Source organism: Lycium ferocissimum, unplaced genomic scaffold (assembly GCF_029784015.1).
Source record: "Lycium ferocissimum isolate CSIRO_LF1 unplaced genomic scaffold, AGI_CSIRO_Lferr_CH_V1 ctg638, whole genome shotgun sequence".
NCBI lineage: Eukaryota > Viridiplantae > Streptophyta > Magnoliopsida > Solanales > Solanaceae > Lycium > Lycium ferocissimum.
In genome coordinates this window covers 277,545-293,372 of record NW_026726335.1, presented here as the reverse complement: position 1 = coordinate 293,372, position 15,828 = coordinate 277,545, and the positions used below count along the sequence as shown (strand labels likewise).

Below are 15,828 nucleotides of genomic sequence, written 5' to 3'. Positions count from 1 at the left end.
CGTGTATGATAGATAGTCATGGAAATGCATGAAGTTCAAACACATCGAATTAAGCACTATTGCTATCATAAAAATCCCTATCTTAATTCAAGAACTAAAAATTTCGTTCATATAATTAAACTTTCGTGAAAAATGTATTACCTGTGAAAATTACTTTCTTTGACCTCTGCTAATGTAAAGAAAATCAAAGATTGATTTTTTTTTTTTCACTATGGCAAACTAAAGTTACTGTACTGGACAGTTCAACATTGATGGATCAACTGCAATTGTAAAATGAGTTCAAAGGTTTTACAAGTTCCAACTTGTTGCAATAAAGCATGTTTAAATTTGTATCTCTTTTTTTTTCTCTTTCTATACCTGCATATCTAACTAGGATCATTTACAAAAGAAAGAAGAGTAGGAAATTCCTCGTAAACTTGTTTACATCAATTGAAAAAATGAAATCAACTGCCTTGTATGTGTAATCATTTACCAACCCGTGATTCTCTAAGACGTGAAAACATGAGTAAACCATCACTCCCTAACACCTTTTGATATGTCCTCAAGCAACCAAAGGTGAAAGAAATGAAATCAGCTATTTTCCTACAGCATCCATGTTGTTTCCTGGGGATCTAACAGTTGGCATATGAAATTTCTCAAACCGTGGTTCAGTTAAATCAACTGATTCATCATCATGTGAGCTCCAACATTTGGAATTTGAGCTTGGGAGGAGCAGTTTCTCAACATATGCAGCTGGAATAACTTGTTCTCTCGCATCACTAATTTCGACACAATGACTGAACTCGCAATTTGGCAACGAGCAGTGAGCTGAGCGATTCTCAGATGTTATTTGCTTGATCTCCTCGACTTCAACAAAGCCAGAACTTTCTCCATAACTCTTGTTGTCATAACTGAATGATTCCTGTATAATGTACAGAGTTGTAGCAGGTCTCAGTGTGATCCAATATTTATTATATATCAAAATTCAAAACATCTACTGTATGGGATCTACTTGTTACTCTGGGGTGGGCGTTCAGTTCGGCTATTTCGGTTTCGGTTTTTGAAGGTCTCTTCGTTTTCGGTTTCGGTTTTTTGAAGTTCGGTTCGGTTTCGGTTTTTTCAATTCGGTTTTTTTGATATGATATTAGAAGCGATTCCATTTACACTAATTCATATTCTCAAAAGCAATAAAACATAAAACTGATAAATTGAAATCAAAATCAAACAAACAGGATACACAAGAACAGAAAACCATAACTATGATATAGGATTACTAGGTGTTATATATATACCGTAAGAATAATTAAGAAAACACATAAAGGACATACATTAATTCTAAAGACACATCCTAGTTACCTTTCTTTGTTAAGGATATTTGATTTTCTCAATTGAAGTGGAAAATTAGGGATAAAAAAGCAAAAGAGGGCTTGTTGCAATTGGATTTTTTTTTGGGCTTAAACTTAATGGGCCTGGACTATTTTAATTTTTTGGGCAATGTACTAAATTTCGGTGGGCATTCGGTTCTTTCGGTTTCGGTTTTTTGAAGTTCGGTTCGGTCCGGTTTTTCGGTTTCAGTATTTATGCCCAGCCCCTTACTTCTGCATAAAGTTGTCTCTACGTTTGTATGGATTACAACAAAAACTGGACTTGCACGTAAACAACCATGTGATGCTCAAACAACCTATAATGACAAAGGAAATCAACTGCACCAGAAAAGGAAATCTAGACTGGTGTCAAGTGTCACCTAAGTGATCTTCCTGGGGACAATAGTGTTCTCATTCCAAACTTTTTTTGATAACCGAGGAATCCTCGACGGCCAGTGGCACATGGTTTGAAACTCGGTGAATAATGGCCCCGCCCCTCTATCCTTTTCCACTTAAATACCAGATTATTGCCTATGGTGCGTTTGAACCTATGAAGCATTCCTAACATTTCATAAAGCATGATAATATTATAGCATTTTAACATCTCATGTGGAGCTTCAATTTTCATATGTCCAGAAAGCATAATTTTCAGCTACATGTAGTTTCTTCTAAATCCGAACGTATATGTACATTGGATATAAGCACCTAATATTTTTACCCCTTTTAGAAATCTATAATATATGTATACAAATAATTGGTAATGTTTATCTGTTTGTGAAATCAACACAGATCAATCAAACATCTATGCGAACATAAAATGGCAAATAAAAAGCATGTTAATTCCATTGGCAACAGAAAAGCAGAATAAGTTTGCTCAGATACCTTGAAGTCATCTCTTGAAAAGTGTTTCCTTTTAGATGTTTCGGGTGCAATAGTTGACAAGATTTGAACAACCTCACTCATAGTTGGCCGAGAATCTGGGTCCAATAGAAGACACTCCTTAGCCAAGTAAGCCATTACCTGCAATTCTTCTTCTTCAAATTCCCCTTTCAGATTTGGATCTGGCAATTCTGAGACTACACGTTTACTGTCTAGCAGACGAGGGGTGGCCTGTATTTAGATGAAAATTAGTAATCACCATTATCTTTTTGTTATTACGTGAGATTAAGGGTTGAGAGACGACGAAGCTTTGCAAAGGAATCTGAGAACATAAACTTTCCAATTCAATGCTCCTCTTCCCATAAAAAATAAGTAGAAAGTCTAAGCAAAATGGAGAAAGGGGGAAAAAATGTTTCATTAACTTTCCATACCCATATCACGAGGCTCTCTTCTGCTTTGTTGGCTGACTTATGGATTGGTTGCCGTCCAGTAATCAGTTCAAGGAGCACAACCCCAAAACTAAAAACATCCGACTTCAGAGAAGCTCTTCCAACAATTGCATATTCAGGTGCAAAATAGCCAAATGTCCCCTGCATCCGAGCAGGAGAATTGGAACAGCTAGGAATACCATCATTTTGGAGGTGCTTTGCCATGCCAAGATCAGTAATCTGCACACGTATATTCAGGTAGTCAAAGACAAAGTGGGATATTACATGAGGAAAGTAATAACGGAAAATGAGATGATTTGCAATTTGAAGTAGTTATTAAATCTGGCAATCATAAAAAGATTGTAGTCTAAACGGCGTTAAAGTGTGTGACCATCTCATCTAATGGGTGGCGGTGTAACTTGAACCGGAGACCTCTGCATGATCTGATGACATAATGAGAAATGGATCTCGGGCGTAATTCAACCCTAAGATCAAGAAGTGAGGATTGCCTAAGATCATAAGGAGATAACAGCTCATTTCTTCCACCAATGTGAATCAGCATTGGAGGCAACCAATTATAATGGCTAAACAAAAGCACAATCAATTAAACTCAAATGCTGCATTCCAAAAAGAATTGAAGCTGACCATTTCCTCAGTATCTATTTGGTAAGTAGAAACTGTCTAGCATGTTGCCCACTTATTGTTCAACATACAAATTTTCCTATTTATTAAATTTTGGGGGATGCACCTCATCTTTTACATTTAAGACTTTCTATTTACCTTTGCTGTATAGTTATCATCCAATAGAACGTTAGTAGATTTAACATCTCGGTGTAAAATTCTTGGTGCAGCTGCTTCATGGAGATACTCCAAGCCACGTGCAGCTCCAAAAGCAACTGCGACCCGTGTGCTCCAATCCAGATGTCTCCCTGAAGCCCCATCCAGACAATCTCTCAGATTGCCATTTTCCATGAATTCGAAAACTAGCAGCCTCTCCGCATGTTTCCCATGGTGCTCAGAGCAGTAGCCAAGCAACGGAACAACATGACGATGATGAAGTCTTGATATGAGTTCTATCTGGAAAATCAAAAGAATATTTAAATAACCTTTTCATTATGTATCCAGATGTGTTAAGGCTCCCAACTAACATATAAAGTGAATGATACTTGTAGGTATTACCTCTGTCAAGAAAGCAGAGTCAGCGTCCCGCCCTGCCTGAGTTTTAATCCGCTTAATTGCCACAGTTTTTCCATCTTTGAAATAACCACGGTATACACGGCTGCTTGCTCCCACCCCAATCAAATTAGAATCAGAGAACTTATTGGTTGCACTCTCTAAGTCAGCATAAGAAAATTGAATAATCGTTCCGTAAAACACTTCCTGTTTTCTTTTGAAAAAACTGGATGCTTTGGGAACACAACCTACAGGATAAAAATTTCAGAGAGAAGTTAAGCCAATTCTTGATATCAGGAAGCTAATACTACATAACAAAAGCCCTCTTAAGGATTCTAAGAGTAAATCGCTTGAAAATTAATCCTAAGCACAACGTAATACATTAAAACATCTGTAATTTCAATTGAAGATCCTACTCAAATCATTTAAGGAAATCCAGGTTTACCTGCAACACAGTTGGAGGAACCTGTGTATCCTCCATGTTCTCCAATTGAAGTTCCTGGGCTTAGTATTAAGTTCGTAGCACTGTTGCAACTTGTTTCTTTGTCGGATGAAAATAGAGGTCGTTGAATAGAATATTTATCCTTTCTATAGGCATAGCACAACATCGAAGCAGCAACAAAACCAAGAGTTATGACGGTAGCACATAATAAGAGAATGACCAAAATAACTTTGCTGGATATCTTCTTCTTTGCAGACTGCATTTCAAGCTGAGTTCCTATCAGAAGCAAACACATAATTAATCAATTGTTTAAACCTGTTAGCTAAGCTGAATCCAATGGACGGCTTTAAACAGATTCACTATCAAGGACAAAGAATCAGCAAAAATTATTGGTCTGCAGTTTTTATAGCAACAAACAGTTTATGCAATAAATCACTCATTTGATTGAATTGTTTCAGAGATCAGACATGTAGAAAAATACCATAACGACAATCACAGGCTGTAAAACAGCTGCTATCATTACGATCAGCAGCCACTCTAGGCAACCCATCAGCTGCACATATACATATCCATCTGTTCTTGCTTGATTTGTCTGCAAAAATGCATAAGACGAAATCAGTGCAGAGTTAACCTTTTTACATTGTATGATCCTGCATATGACAAAATCAACATGTAAGAAAAAAAGAGTTATCTCAAGTTTTCAAAAGAAAATCATACAACATACAGTTGAAGACTGTTGATTCTTAGAGGAGAGTTTATTCACAAAATCTGTTAGAAACAACTATTTAAACCAAAATCTCCTTGCATATTTGGAACTGAATTCTTCCGATCAAATTCGAAGTACCAATGCAGTTCTATCATATTTTAGAAGTTGCAGCTGGCAGTTAGTTTGGAAAGGAGAACAATTATCGAGAATACAACCACAGAACAAATAGCAAAGCATGTGTGAAGATCAGCATTACTGTTATATGAGCAGTAAGCTTCCTATACTATTCCTATCTTACGACACTGTTTACAACATCCAGAAGCAATTGGCTCCATCTCAGTTCATGAGGATGACATCACATGAAACTTGCTTCAAATAAGTATTACCAGTCCAAACACTACAGCAACTGTGACACAGCACTGCAGCAAAAAACTTTCAAAAACAGGGGAAAGGAAATCATACCAATAGTGCAATCACAGGATGAAGAACAGTTTACTGGAACAGCAAAACTCGGGTTGGCGTGACAGCTGCAGGTCCATTTACTTGTTACTGATGCATTACGCCCTTCTTCATCTGATAAAGAGATAGACAAAGTTTCAATTTTCTGCATGTACATTTAAAAGGGAATTTACATTGTTTCATTCTGTGAAACAAACTCTAATACAAATTTAGAGTGTCAATAATAGAACTCTAAACTCTTTACTGCTAAACCAATTGGATTCAGCTAGAAGTGAAGTACATGTCCTGAAAAGGGAAAGGCTACTCTAATATGCAGTCTGTAGACTCTCAAAGAAGGAACTGGAAGGAGGCGATCGGTAATGCTCCCAACAAAAATACTCACCGCCAACAATTTGCTGTATCCAGACCAAGCTAATGATGAAAGCAATTGCAGCTTCCTTTCCAACCCTCATTTCGTGTTGTCAAATCACTGAATTAAAATGCCAAGAATGAAAGATAAAAGAGGGGGAAAAAGTGATAGAAGCCATGAACATATTATAATTCAGAGTAAGGACCATTGAAGTATTACAACCAACTGTAAGACTGACAACAGCATAAGTAGAAGAATGAAATTCGCAAATGAAATAACAGAAGTGAGTTCTGGGAGAACCAACAACTACTTTTGAATGGAATAGAAAGTCTAAACCGTTCCATCACAATATTTATTTAACATATAGTTGAATGTAAAAGATTAATTTGTCCCTTCGCAGACATCCGATAAAATTAAAAATAAAGATTAATTTAGAACGTGTAAAACTTAAATCTCAGTAAATTATATCTTTTTACTGATCCTTCAAACCATCAAGTCTTAGTGAGATGCTACGAACTAAGCAAAGGATATAGATCATACAAATTTAAAAAAAAAAAAAATCCAAGTCTTCCATGTTAGTTGTGCATGTTCTTTGAGGTTCAAACCATCAAGTCTTGAGATGTTTGAAAGCATATTCTACCTACTAAGTAAACTTGAACTAATTCAACATAAATCCTCGAGAACGTTGTAAAAGCTGTTGGTAACAATTTAAATATTTCAAAATAATGAATAAAGAGATATCTTACCAAAGAGTAGTTCATTCATGAAAGCTTCATCTCAAGGACCATTCTGCAGGAAGGCAATGCCAAATCATTACATTGTATATCAATTACACAACATAAATCCAATTAAAATTATTATAAGTGCACCAAATGACATATATAATGTCATCCATAAATCAATATTCTGGTACAAAGAGAAAAGACAGGGGAATGAGAAGATTTCATATTATCCACAAATTGTCTTTCAGTGCAAGAGAAAAGACAAAGAGAACAGCCTGGAAACAATTTTTAGATTTTTGCTCTCCAAGTTTTAAGCAAGTGGCGTTGTTCTATTGGTCTAACATGACAATTAGACTCAAATGGAGTAGGAAGATCAAAAGCTGGAATTATACTAATCATAAATAATGGAGCAGGAAGAGTGTCATGGATGATTTGTACTATATGATAGTTAGGATTTAATAGACGGTAGGCCAACAAATGTAAGTAGGTTTGAACTTCAAATTATAACCCATTATAGAAACTTGTAAATTATCATCAATGAAGCCTGAATAGATAGTCTCCTGAGAGAAAGTGATGCTCAACTAACAGGTGTAAATACAGTGTTCAAAGAGCTTGCACGTGCAAACCATCTAACATTTTGACACTGCAGTTACATCAGACAATTAAGATGACACCAAGTCCTAACATTTGGCAGGAAAAATACAATTCCGTATGCACAAAGGTAGAAGCATAAGCCTAGACAATCTCAGTTAAGAACAAAAATCAATTCAACTTCCACCTAAGGCAGCAATCAACAACATGTATATCCTACCAAGTTTCTTGAATTGTACACCAGCCACGTGCTCCGTATCAGATGAGTCAAATTTTGTGATCAAAGCAAGAATTTAGACCAAGAGAGCAAGAAAATCTTATCCTCACAACTTACTCACATTAGCTGAAAACTGCATCACACTCAGAGGGTATCACAGCTATGCTTATTCACCATATATGTTAGACCCATCACACATTAAGAATAGAAAGGCCAAAAAGATAACAAAAACCAGTCATCGGACAGCAGACACCTAAGACAAGTACATTTGGTTTTCTATAACATACATCCAAGAAAAAGAAAAAACTCACTTTTAAAAGAAAAAGGTCCGTTAGATAGAAAAATATTAAATTATATAAAGCTAAAACCAAACTCCATGAAAGCAACTCAATTTCAAATCAGAAAGAGACTTGTCAACAATCAAAGCAGTATAAAACTAACTAGTACTACAAATACATTGTTAATACAATAACAAACTAATTATTGAGTGTATCTAACCAGCTTCACAGGTCATTAATTTTGTACATTTCAACCATATATGTATACTAGAAATAGTAAAGCAACCCAATCTCAAATCAGAAAGAGACTTGTCTAACAATCAAAGCAGTATAATATTAACCAGTAACAAATACATTGTTAATATAGTAGCAAACTAATTATTGGGTGTATCTTATCAGCTTCACAAGTCATTAATTTAATGAGTTAAGGGTCAAAAACACACCTCAAACATCACTTCTTCTTTTTTTAATTTCCTCGTAAGAGTTTTCTACCTAAAGTATTACAAACTAGTTAACAAAACACACCTCAACATCAATTGTTCACTTTTTCTACCTCAAATTCAGAAAAATTACTTAAATGAATCGGACATGAGTACATTTTAGACACAAATGGTATACTAGAAATAGTAAAGTCTACCAATTTCTTGAAAAGTCCAACTATGATACTGGCACTTTTTGGAGGAGTACAATTTTAAATATTGGTATGCTAGAAATAGTAAAGTCTACCAATATTTGGGAAAGTCCAACCGTGGTACATGTATACCAACGGTTAGAAATGACTTTGCTTCCAAGACACTTTATGGGGTTGATAGAAACTACTTAAAAAGCTGTTGTGGCCTGGTAAAGGTAAATTATAACTGGTTTAACCGGATAAGATACATTTTAGACACAAATGGTATACTAGAAATAGTAAAGTCTACCAATTTCTTGAAAAGTCCAACTATGGTACGCTAGATGAAAAAAATAAGACACTTAAATTGGACGGGATGGAGGGAGTACAATTTTAGACACAAATGGTATGCTAGAAATAGTAAAGTCTACCAATATTTGGGAAAGTCCAACCGTGGTACATGTATACCAACGGTTAGAAAAGACTTTGCTTCCAAGACATTTTATGGGGTTGATAGAAACTACTTAAAAAGCTGTTGTGGCCTGGCCTGCAACATCAACTAACAGCAGAGTTCTTTGTATTAAGTGTATATATAGTATTGTGGATATATTCTTGATAGTGATATATATTAAGTTGAAAACAAAGACGTATAGCATATAACATATATATTTTATATTCAAGGGAGACCCACAACAGCATATATACACATATAAGTTTTGTCGGTATATAGGCTATAAGAGATATAGAAATTAGCAAAAGGTGACATTAATCTATGATGCCTTTCTTGTCCAGATTACCAATTTTTTGATTCTTAGAAGAGGGAAAAATTACAAATTTAGCTTTATTTTTTTTTGAAGATATTCCTTTTTGGGATTTTGAACTGATTTTTGCTTTGCAAAAGTTGTGACAGTTTATGCTTTCAGTTATCAGAGTGGTTAGACTGACTCCAAATCTCCGATGCATTAAAAAAGCAGAAAAAAGTTTTAAATATTCAAATATTATACTTTGATAAATTTACTCACAATATATTTTTTCTCCAAAGTTAATCAAATAAAATTAAGAAGAAATAAGCATATAAAATTACAGACAAGAATTTTTTTTTTCTTTTTCATAAATAAGTGCTTATTTGGTCATGGATAGTTTATCACTTATATATATATATATATATTATTATATAGTACATATATATAAATATATATAGTATATATATTAAGATATATAAGAATATGTTACGGTGATTTTGAAAAAACTCTAAAAAGTTGTTTTAACAATTTTCACTTCAAATCACCCACAAAAATTAAAAACAACTCCAGTTTATATAATTGTCCAAACACAACTACAATTTCCAAATATCATTTTCAACTTGAAAACAAATACTTTTTTCCAAATTTTACAATTCTTATGTCCAAACGCCCACGAAGAAAAATAAAACAAAATTTCACAATTCTTATGTCAATGACTTGAATTTATGCACTTTATTATAAACGTAAATATTGGCTCCATGAGTGATGAAGAATTGAATATTTACTAACAACATAATGATTTTCCTTTGATTTTTAAAATGCAGAGTGTGATATCATTATATCAAAACTCAAAAGTCACGTAGACTGTCAAAATAGCATTTAATTTGAGTAATTTGACATGCCTTTTAGATAGGTCCACAGTAAACAAACTCAAAATCTTCTATTTTCAAACATTCATTGAAAGTGAATATATCACTAAATTAACATGTCCATGATTAAATCTAAACACACCAATAATGCAACAAATATACAAAATTGTCATTATTCTTTCTCCTTTATTCGTGTACCGACACAGTTCAATCAATCACTGGAAACATAATCACTAGAAAATTCAAGTGTTAATGACACTTTTGGTTCTTTAATTATTGCTAACTTTTAATTTTATTTAACTAAGCACATTTAACCTTTATTTAATTGAAATGTGCATTTTTCATCTCTTTGCTCTGCTTGTGAATGCTAACAAATTTACTGTAATTATTAGTCGTTTCACCACTTAACCCACAAAAATTAAAAACAACACCAGTTATGTTAAACTAAATTCCAACTTGAAAAAAATTTGATGCCAATATAGTTCAAAAGTAGTTCAAAAACAATGTCATATATCCCACCCGAAAAATGTAAACAAAATTTTTAGAAAAAACTCAATGACGAATTTATGTTTGAAACGTGAATATTGGCTCCATGATAAAAAGAATTTTTTATTTATTAAATTGATATGAGAATACTTTTCACGTAATTTTTAAATATATAAATTTGAATCTTAAAGTATTAAGTTAATCTAATATAATTTATCTTTAAAGTTTAATCAAACAAATTATCTTCTATTTTCAAAATTGATATGAAAGTGAATATATATCACTAATTTTCTAATATATAAGGATTAAATCTTAACACACCTAATGCAACAAATATCTTTAAAGTTTAATCAAATAAATTATCACAAAAGAAAAAATGGACATAAATACTAGAAAATTCTAGTGTTAATGAAACTTTTGGACTAAATATATTAGTAAATTTTATATTTAACTAAGCAACATCTTAACCTTTATTAATTGAAACATTTTTTCATCTAGTATTTTTTTCATCAAATTGATAATGATAGTACTTTTTTAGTTTTCAAATATATAAATCAAATGGCCAATATAGTTAAAATATTAAGTTAATCTATCCCTACCTATAAAGTTTAGTCAAATAAATTATCACATAAATTGAGTATAAAAGACTTTTTACATAAAAGGACTAAGACATACTTCACATAAAAGGATAAAAATTTGAATCTTAAAATATTAAGTTAATTTAATACAATTTATCTTTAAAGTTTAATCAAACAACACTGCAACACTTCATTAACATTTTAATTATTTTTTGGACTTACTTTTCACATAAGTTTCAAATATATAAATTTTAAGCTAAAAATATTGAGTTAATCTAATCTAGTTTATCTTTAAAGTTTAATCAAATAAATTATCAAAAAATCTAAAAAAACAAGATTAAATTTTATGAAAAGTACTTTTTTTTAAAAAAATTACTATTCTTTTTATCTAATTGAATATTAAATGTGCTTGGTAAATATAAGATACTATATACCTATAATTTAGGGACCAAAAAAGCTAGTACTATACAAAATTCAAAGTTCGCCGGCAACGGCGACTTTGAAATCTAATGAAACGCATTAGTAGTAGCAGTAATAACAGTAACAGTATCACTGATTTAATAGATACACATGATTAAATCTAACATACCAATAATGCAACAAATATACAAAAATTATCATCATTCTTTCTCCTTCATTCGTGTAACGTCACAGTGCAATCACTGTAAATGAAATCACTACATAATTCAAGTTTCGAAGGGGCGACTTTGAACTCTAATGAAACAATGCCACGTGTACAAAGTGAAAGCCACGGCGACTTTTTGAACTCTTATGAAACGACACTAGTAGTAGTAATGCAAATGGAAATGACACGTGTATAACTGAAACACTCAAGAGTACTCAGCTACCGGTAATGTCACCTTAATTCACCGGTGAATCTGCCGGAAAATGCCACGTCTACAAGTGAAAAAAACTCGGAGTACTCAATGAACGTTCTAATTCTTAACAACTGCACAGACTTCAATGAACGTTCTAATTCTTTGAGATTGAAATTTTTTACTATGTGCCTCACATGTCAAGTCATATTTGTGTGAGGCACCTCTTTACTTGACAAATGGATAAATTTGGGTCCCACTTCAAAAACTTCTCTCTTCTCCCATATTACCTTCCCTTCTTTTATCCTTTGATTTATTCAACCATAAATTACTTTGTCGTTCCTATTTCAGATATTATTTTTTCAAATAAAATTGGACTAGAGCAATTTTATTTTCATTTAATTTTTTTTTTTTTTTTTTTTTTTTTTTTTTTTAAAACAATGTTTATTACATTAAGGCAAGAGTTCAAGTATTAAACGTTCTGATATTATAAGAACTAAACTCAGAATTGACGAGTAATCGGGGTACCAAAAGTGCTATTACCAACTTCAACCGAACTAATTCTTGTGATCCCTACTATTTCTTCATTTCTTTATAAGATGGTTTAGAATGTTTTATATACTTAAAGGTTTAAATTTGGAGAATTCCTTTTCCCGGGGATTTTTGTTAGCAGATCAAATTAGTCCTAGGCTTTTTCTTTAACTGCAGTGGATTTTGAATTAATTTTTTGTGGTCAATTATCAGTATATAACTTGCAACTTGTACGTTTAAATGAGTATTTTAGTTATATCAAAAAAAAATTTGATTCACATATTACAATTGACAATGAATTCTCCTTCTTATTAAACCAATACTGTAATTGGACACTCTCTCATTTTCATTTTTATTCTTTAACAATCGTCAACTTATGTCCAGTGAGGCATAGTTCTTTGAAGGATAAAAATTGTAATATAACTAATGTCTCATATTTATAAAGAACTAATATATACATTTGACAAAAATTTAAAATAATTTTTTTTTTTAAATTATACAAAACATGATATTTAAAATAAATTATAAAAATTTATATTTTATTAAAAATTAATTTAAAATATAATTTTTACTAAATATATTTTTTTAAAATTTATTTTTATTTTTAAAAAAATTAAATATTTTTTTTTTTGCCCAAAAACTTATGTAAAAAGTTTTTCATCTTTTATCGCTTAAGTTTGGCTTATTTAAGGTAAGTGGGGCCCATGGAACCATGTGGGAATTTGGTGTTCCCGATGTGGCGCAATAATGGCTAGTAGCAGTTGCCACGTGGCTTCTACTACGTATCATGTTTCACTTTTTTTTTTTTTTTTAATACCCACCCATTGTATATTTTTGATACGGCCCTCCAATTTTTGTATATTAAACCAATACTCGAACCCATATTCGTTTCACCTTACGGTTTAACTGACAGAAAGAAATTTTTGTATTAATAATTTTCTTGTTAATTATTATCAGAATATATGACTCTTGCAACTTAGTGAAATATAAATTAGTATTCACATTTGACATGACGATTAGAAAAAATTTGGGTTCACATATTACTTAGCACTGAATCGAAGCAATTTCTTTTTTATATATTAAACCAATATCATAAGTGATAGGGGGTTTGACAATGATCACTACCTTTTAAAATTAATATTTCAAAAAAAATTATAAAAAATATATATATTTTATGTTAAAATAAAAAAACTCGATTATATGAAAATCTGATGTTTTGTAATAATCACTTTTGTAGGCATGAGTTAGAATCTAATAGATATTTTTGTAAATAAGAGCTAAGCTATATATTTAGGAAACTACACCTATTTGCAATTGTTCTTATAAAAAAATTGGAGTTAATTTCTTAAATAGTCACCCATGTTTTGAGAATTCCCTCCTATATTACTTTTGTTTCTTTTAGGACTATAATATAATTCAACTATCATTATTTTCCTCAGAATATACTAAACACCACAAAAGCCTTTTTCTCTCGTAGTTGTCATGGCCATGTCATATTAAACTTTTATTTTTTTGATAATAAATTTATTTAACTCATCAAACTAATTTAACTCAATCCAACACATGCCTTATATATGATTTTAGACCCGATTAAAAAAATCCGAAGAAGCTTAACTTTTTCCCAATTGAAAAAGATCCAAACAAGTTAATGGCTCATTAAACAACACCTTAATGTCTACTAAATCATACTGTTTAGCGAATTTAATATTCATTTTGATCATGCCATGGATCGTTTGAACATTTTGAAGTACAACAAAATCAACGAAAACTTATGAGCATAGAATTTATTATCAGTATCCACATTGTTAAAGAGTGCCTGAAGAATAATCAGTAATACATTTTCCAAATGTTGATTATTGCCACACATATAAGGATTGATTGGGCAATATCCAATGTTTATGTACTCTTGATATTTTGGATAAGATATCGTCACAAATATGGATACTAATTCTCAATTTAACAAACTTATTTTTATTTATAACAGGACCCTTTAATAATCAAAATAATTTTAATATTCTAAATTCTAAAATGATGAAAGAAAAAGAAGCAAGATAGTGTCTAGTTTTGTCATCGCTCTTGACATCTTGATTACATGGACGAACTTTTGATGTACATGTTCAGTTCATAAATTGAGCCAATGAAGAATGAAGGAATCAATTAATTATTTCAAAATTAAGGCTAGACTAGTATGATAAAGTTACAATGTTAAAGAATTGTTAAAGCCATGACATGGGTTGGATTGAGTTAAATGGGTGTAATGAGTTAAAAATATTTATTATTAAAAAAATAAAATTCTAATGTGACATGGCATGCCAACTAGGAGAGAGGAAGGCTTTTGTGTTGTGTAGTATATTCAGAGGAAAATAGCGATATTTGAATGATATTATAGTCCTAAAAGAAACAAAAGTGATATTAGGAGACAATTCCCAAAATATAAGTGATCATTTAGGGAATTAACTCGTTAATTCTCATCCCTAATACAAATAGTAAGGAAAATCATATGAAAAGAAAAGAAATTTTCCTAGTTAACTTAAGGTTAATTTGTCTAACATTCGACTCCAAGGCCTTCCAGAAGAATCTGTCTAAAAAAAAAAAAAAAATAAGTTACACCAATATGTGTATATAATGTACTTCCTCTTTGTTGACTCTCCCATTTCTTTTGCATGCAGATCATGCAAAGTAAATTTTACGAAGCTCTGTTATTTCTATTTTGGTGCCTTTCTTATTCTACTTATAAACTTTCAAATTTATTTTGTTATTCTCCTCCCTTGAACTTGATATTTTTTAATTTATCATTCAGTGTTCGATATTCGTGTTTGAGATTCCAGTTAATTTAAATTCACTTAAAATCCTTTAAAGGAAAGCAACTGCCTACAAGCGGTTAATTTAAATCACTTAAAATCCTTTAAAGGAGAGCAACTCCCTACAAGCGAACTACATTAACATTTGTGGGTGCCCAAGTACCCATTATTTATGACCAAATACGTTGTATACCATATATGAAACCAGTAAAATCAGACTTTTGGATTCATTAATGAGAAATTTACATCCTATGTCAATTAGGATAGCAATGCTATCAGAATTGACCCATTTTGCTAAATCTTTCAAAAAATGACCCACTCCCTCCTCCTCCCTCTCTCTCTCTGCACTCACTCCCACCTTCATCACCGTCACTGCTCCACCATGACCCCTCCCTCACTGCTTCGCTCCTCTTTTGTCTTCCCCATTTCCCCGGTCACGTTTCTTCTGTACTCTTTGTGTTTCAGGTCTAATTTCGGCGAAGCAAGCTATCTCCGGCCAAACAACGCCCAACGATCTGACCGGATTCGCGGTGTATTGTTACAAATCTGACCGAATTCTCTTTTTAACGCTGTCACCGGAGACGTTTTGTTTTTATTTAAATGTTAATTGTATTGTTAAAGATCTGACCAGATTCGCGTTTTTCTGGCGACCTCCATGAACGTCGGCGAGTGCCCTTGTGTTTTTATATATTTATACATGTTTACTGGTTTTGCCCCATCTCCGATAAATATTTACGGCGGTGGTGGAGTAGCCTGTGGTGGAGCGCACGTGACGGCGATGGGGTCATCGGTGGTGGTTGAGGTTGGC

At 32.3% G+C, this 15,828-nt stretch overlaps 1 protein-coding gene across 4 annotated transcripts; it reads right to left on the bottom strand.

Annotated features, from left to right (window-relative positions):
* Positions 1-225: 225 nt before the first annotated feature.
* LOC132045232 (receptor-like serine/threonine-protein kinase NCRK) lies at positions 226-8,646 on the bottom strand. 4 transcript variants are annotated; one of them, XM_059435782.1, is made up of 11 exons: positions 8,629-8,646; positions 6,526-6,568; positions 5,813-5,899; positions 5,434-5,544; positions 4,747-4,857; positions 4,269-4,541; positions 3,830-4,071; positions 3,431-3,727; positions 2,654-2,890; positions 2,226-2,453; positions 226-901 (listed from the first exon to the last, which is right to left on the bottom strand). In XM_059435782.1, the coding sequence occupies exons 3-11, from the start codon at positions 5,880-5,882 to the stop codon at positions 575-577; spliced, it is 1,896 nt and encodes a 631-aa protein (XP_059291765.1). In that variant the 5' UTR covers positions 5,883-5,899; positions 6,526-6,568; positions 8,629-8,646; the 3' UTR covers positions 226-574. The 4 variants fall into 4 exon arrangements, with proteins under 4 accessions (XP_059291765.1, XP_059291764.1, XP_059291762.1 ...); XM_059435781.1 differs by lacking the exon at positions 8,629-8,646 and adding an exon at positions 8,314-8,409; XM_059435779.1 differs by lacking the exon at positions 8,629-8,646 and adding an exon at positions 7,313-7,755.
* Between the last annotated feature and the right edge of the window lie 7,182 nt (positions 8,647-15,828).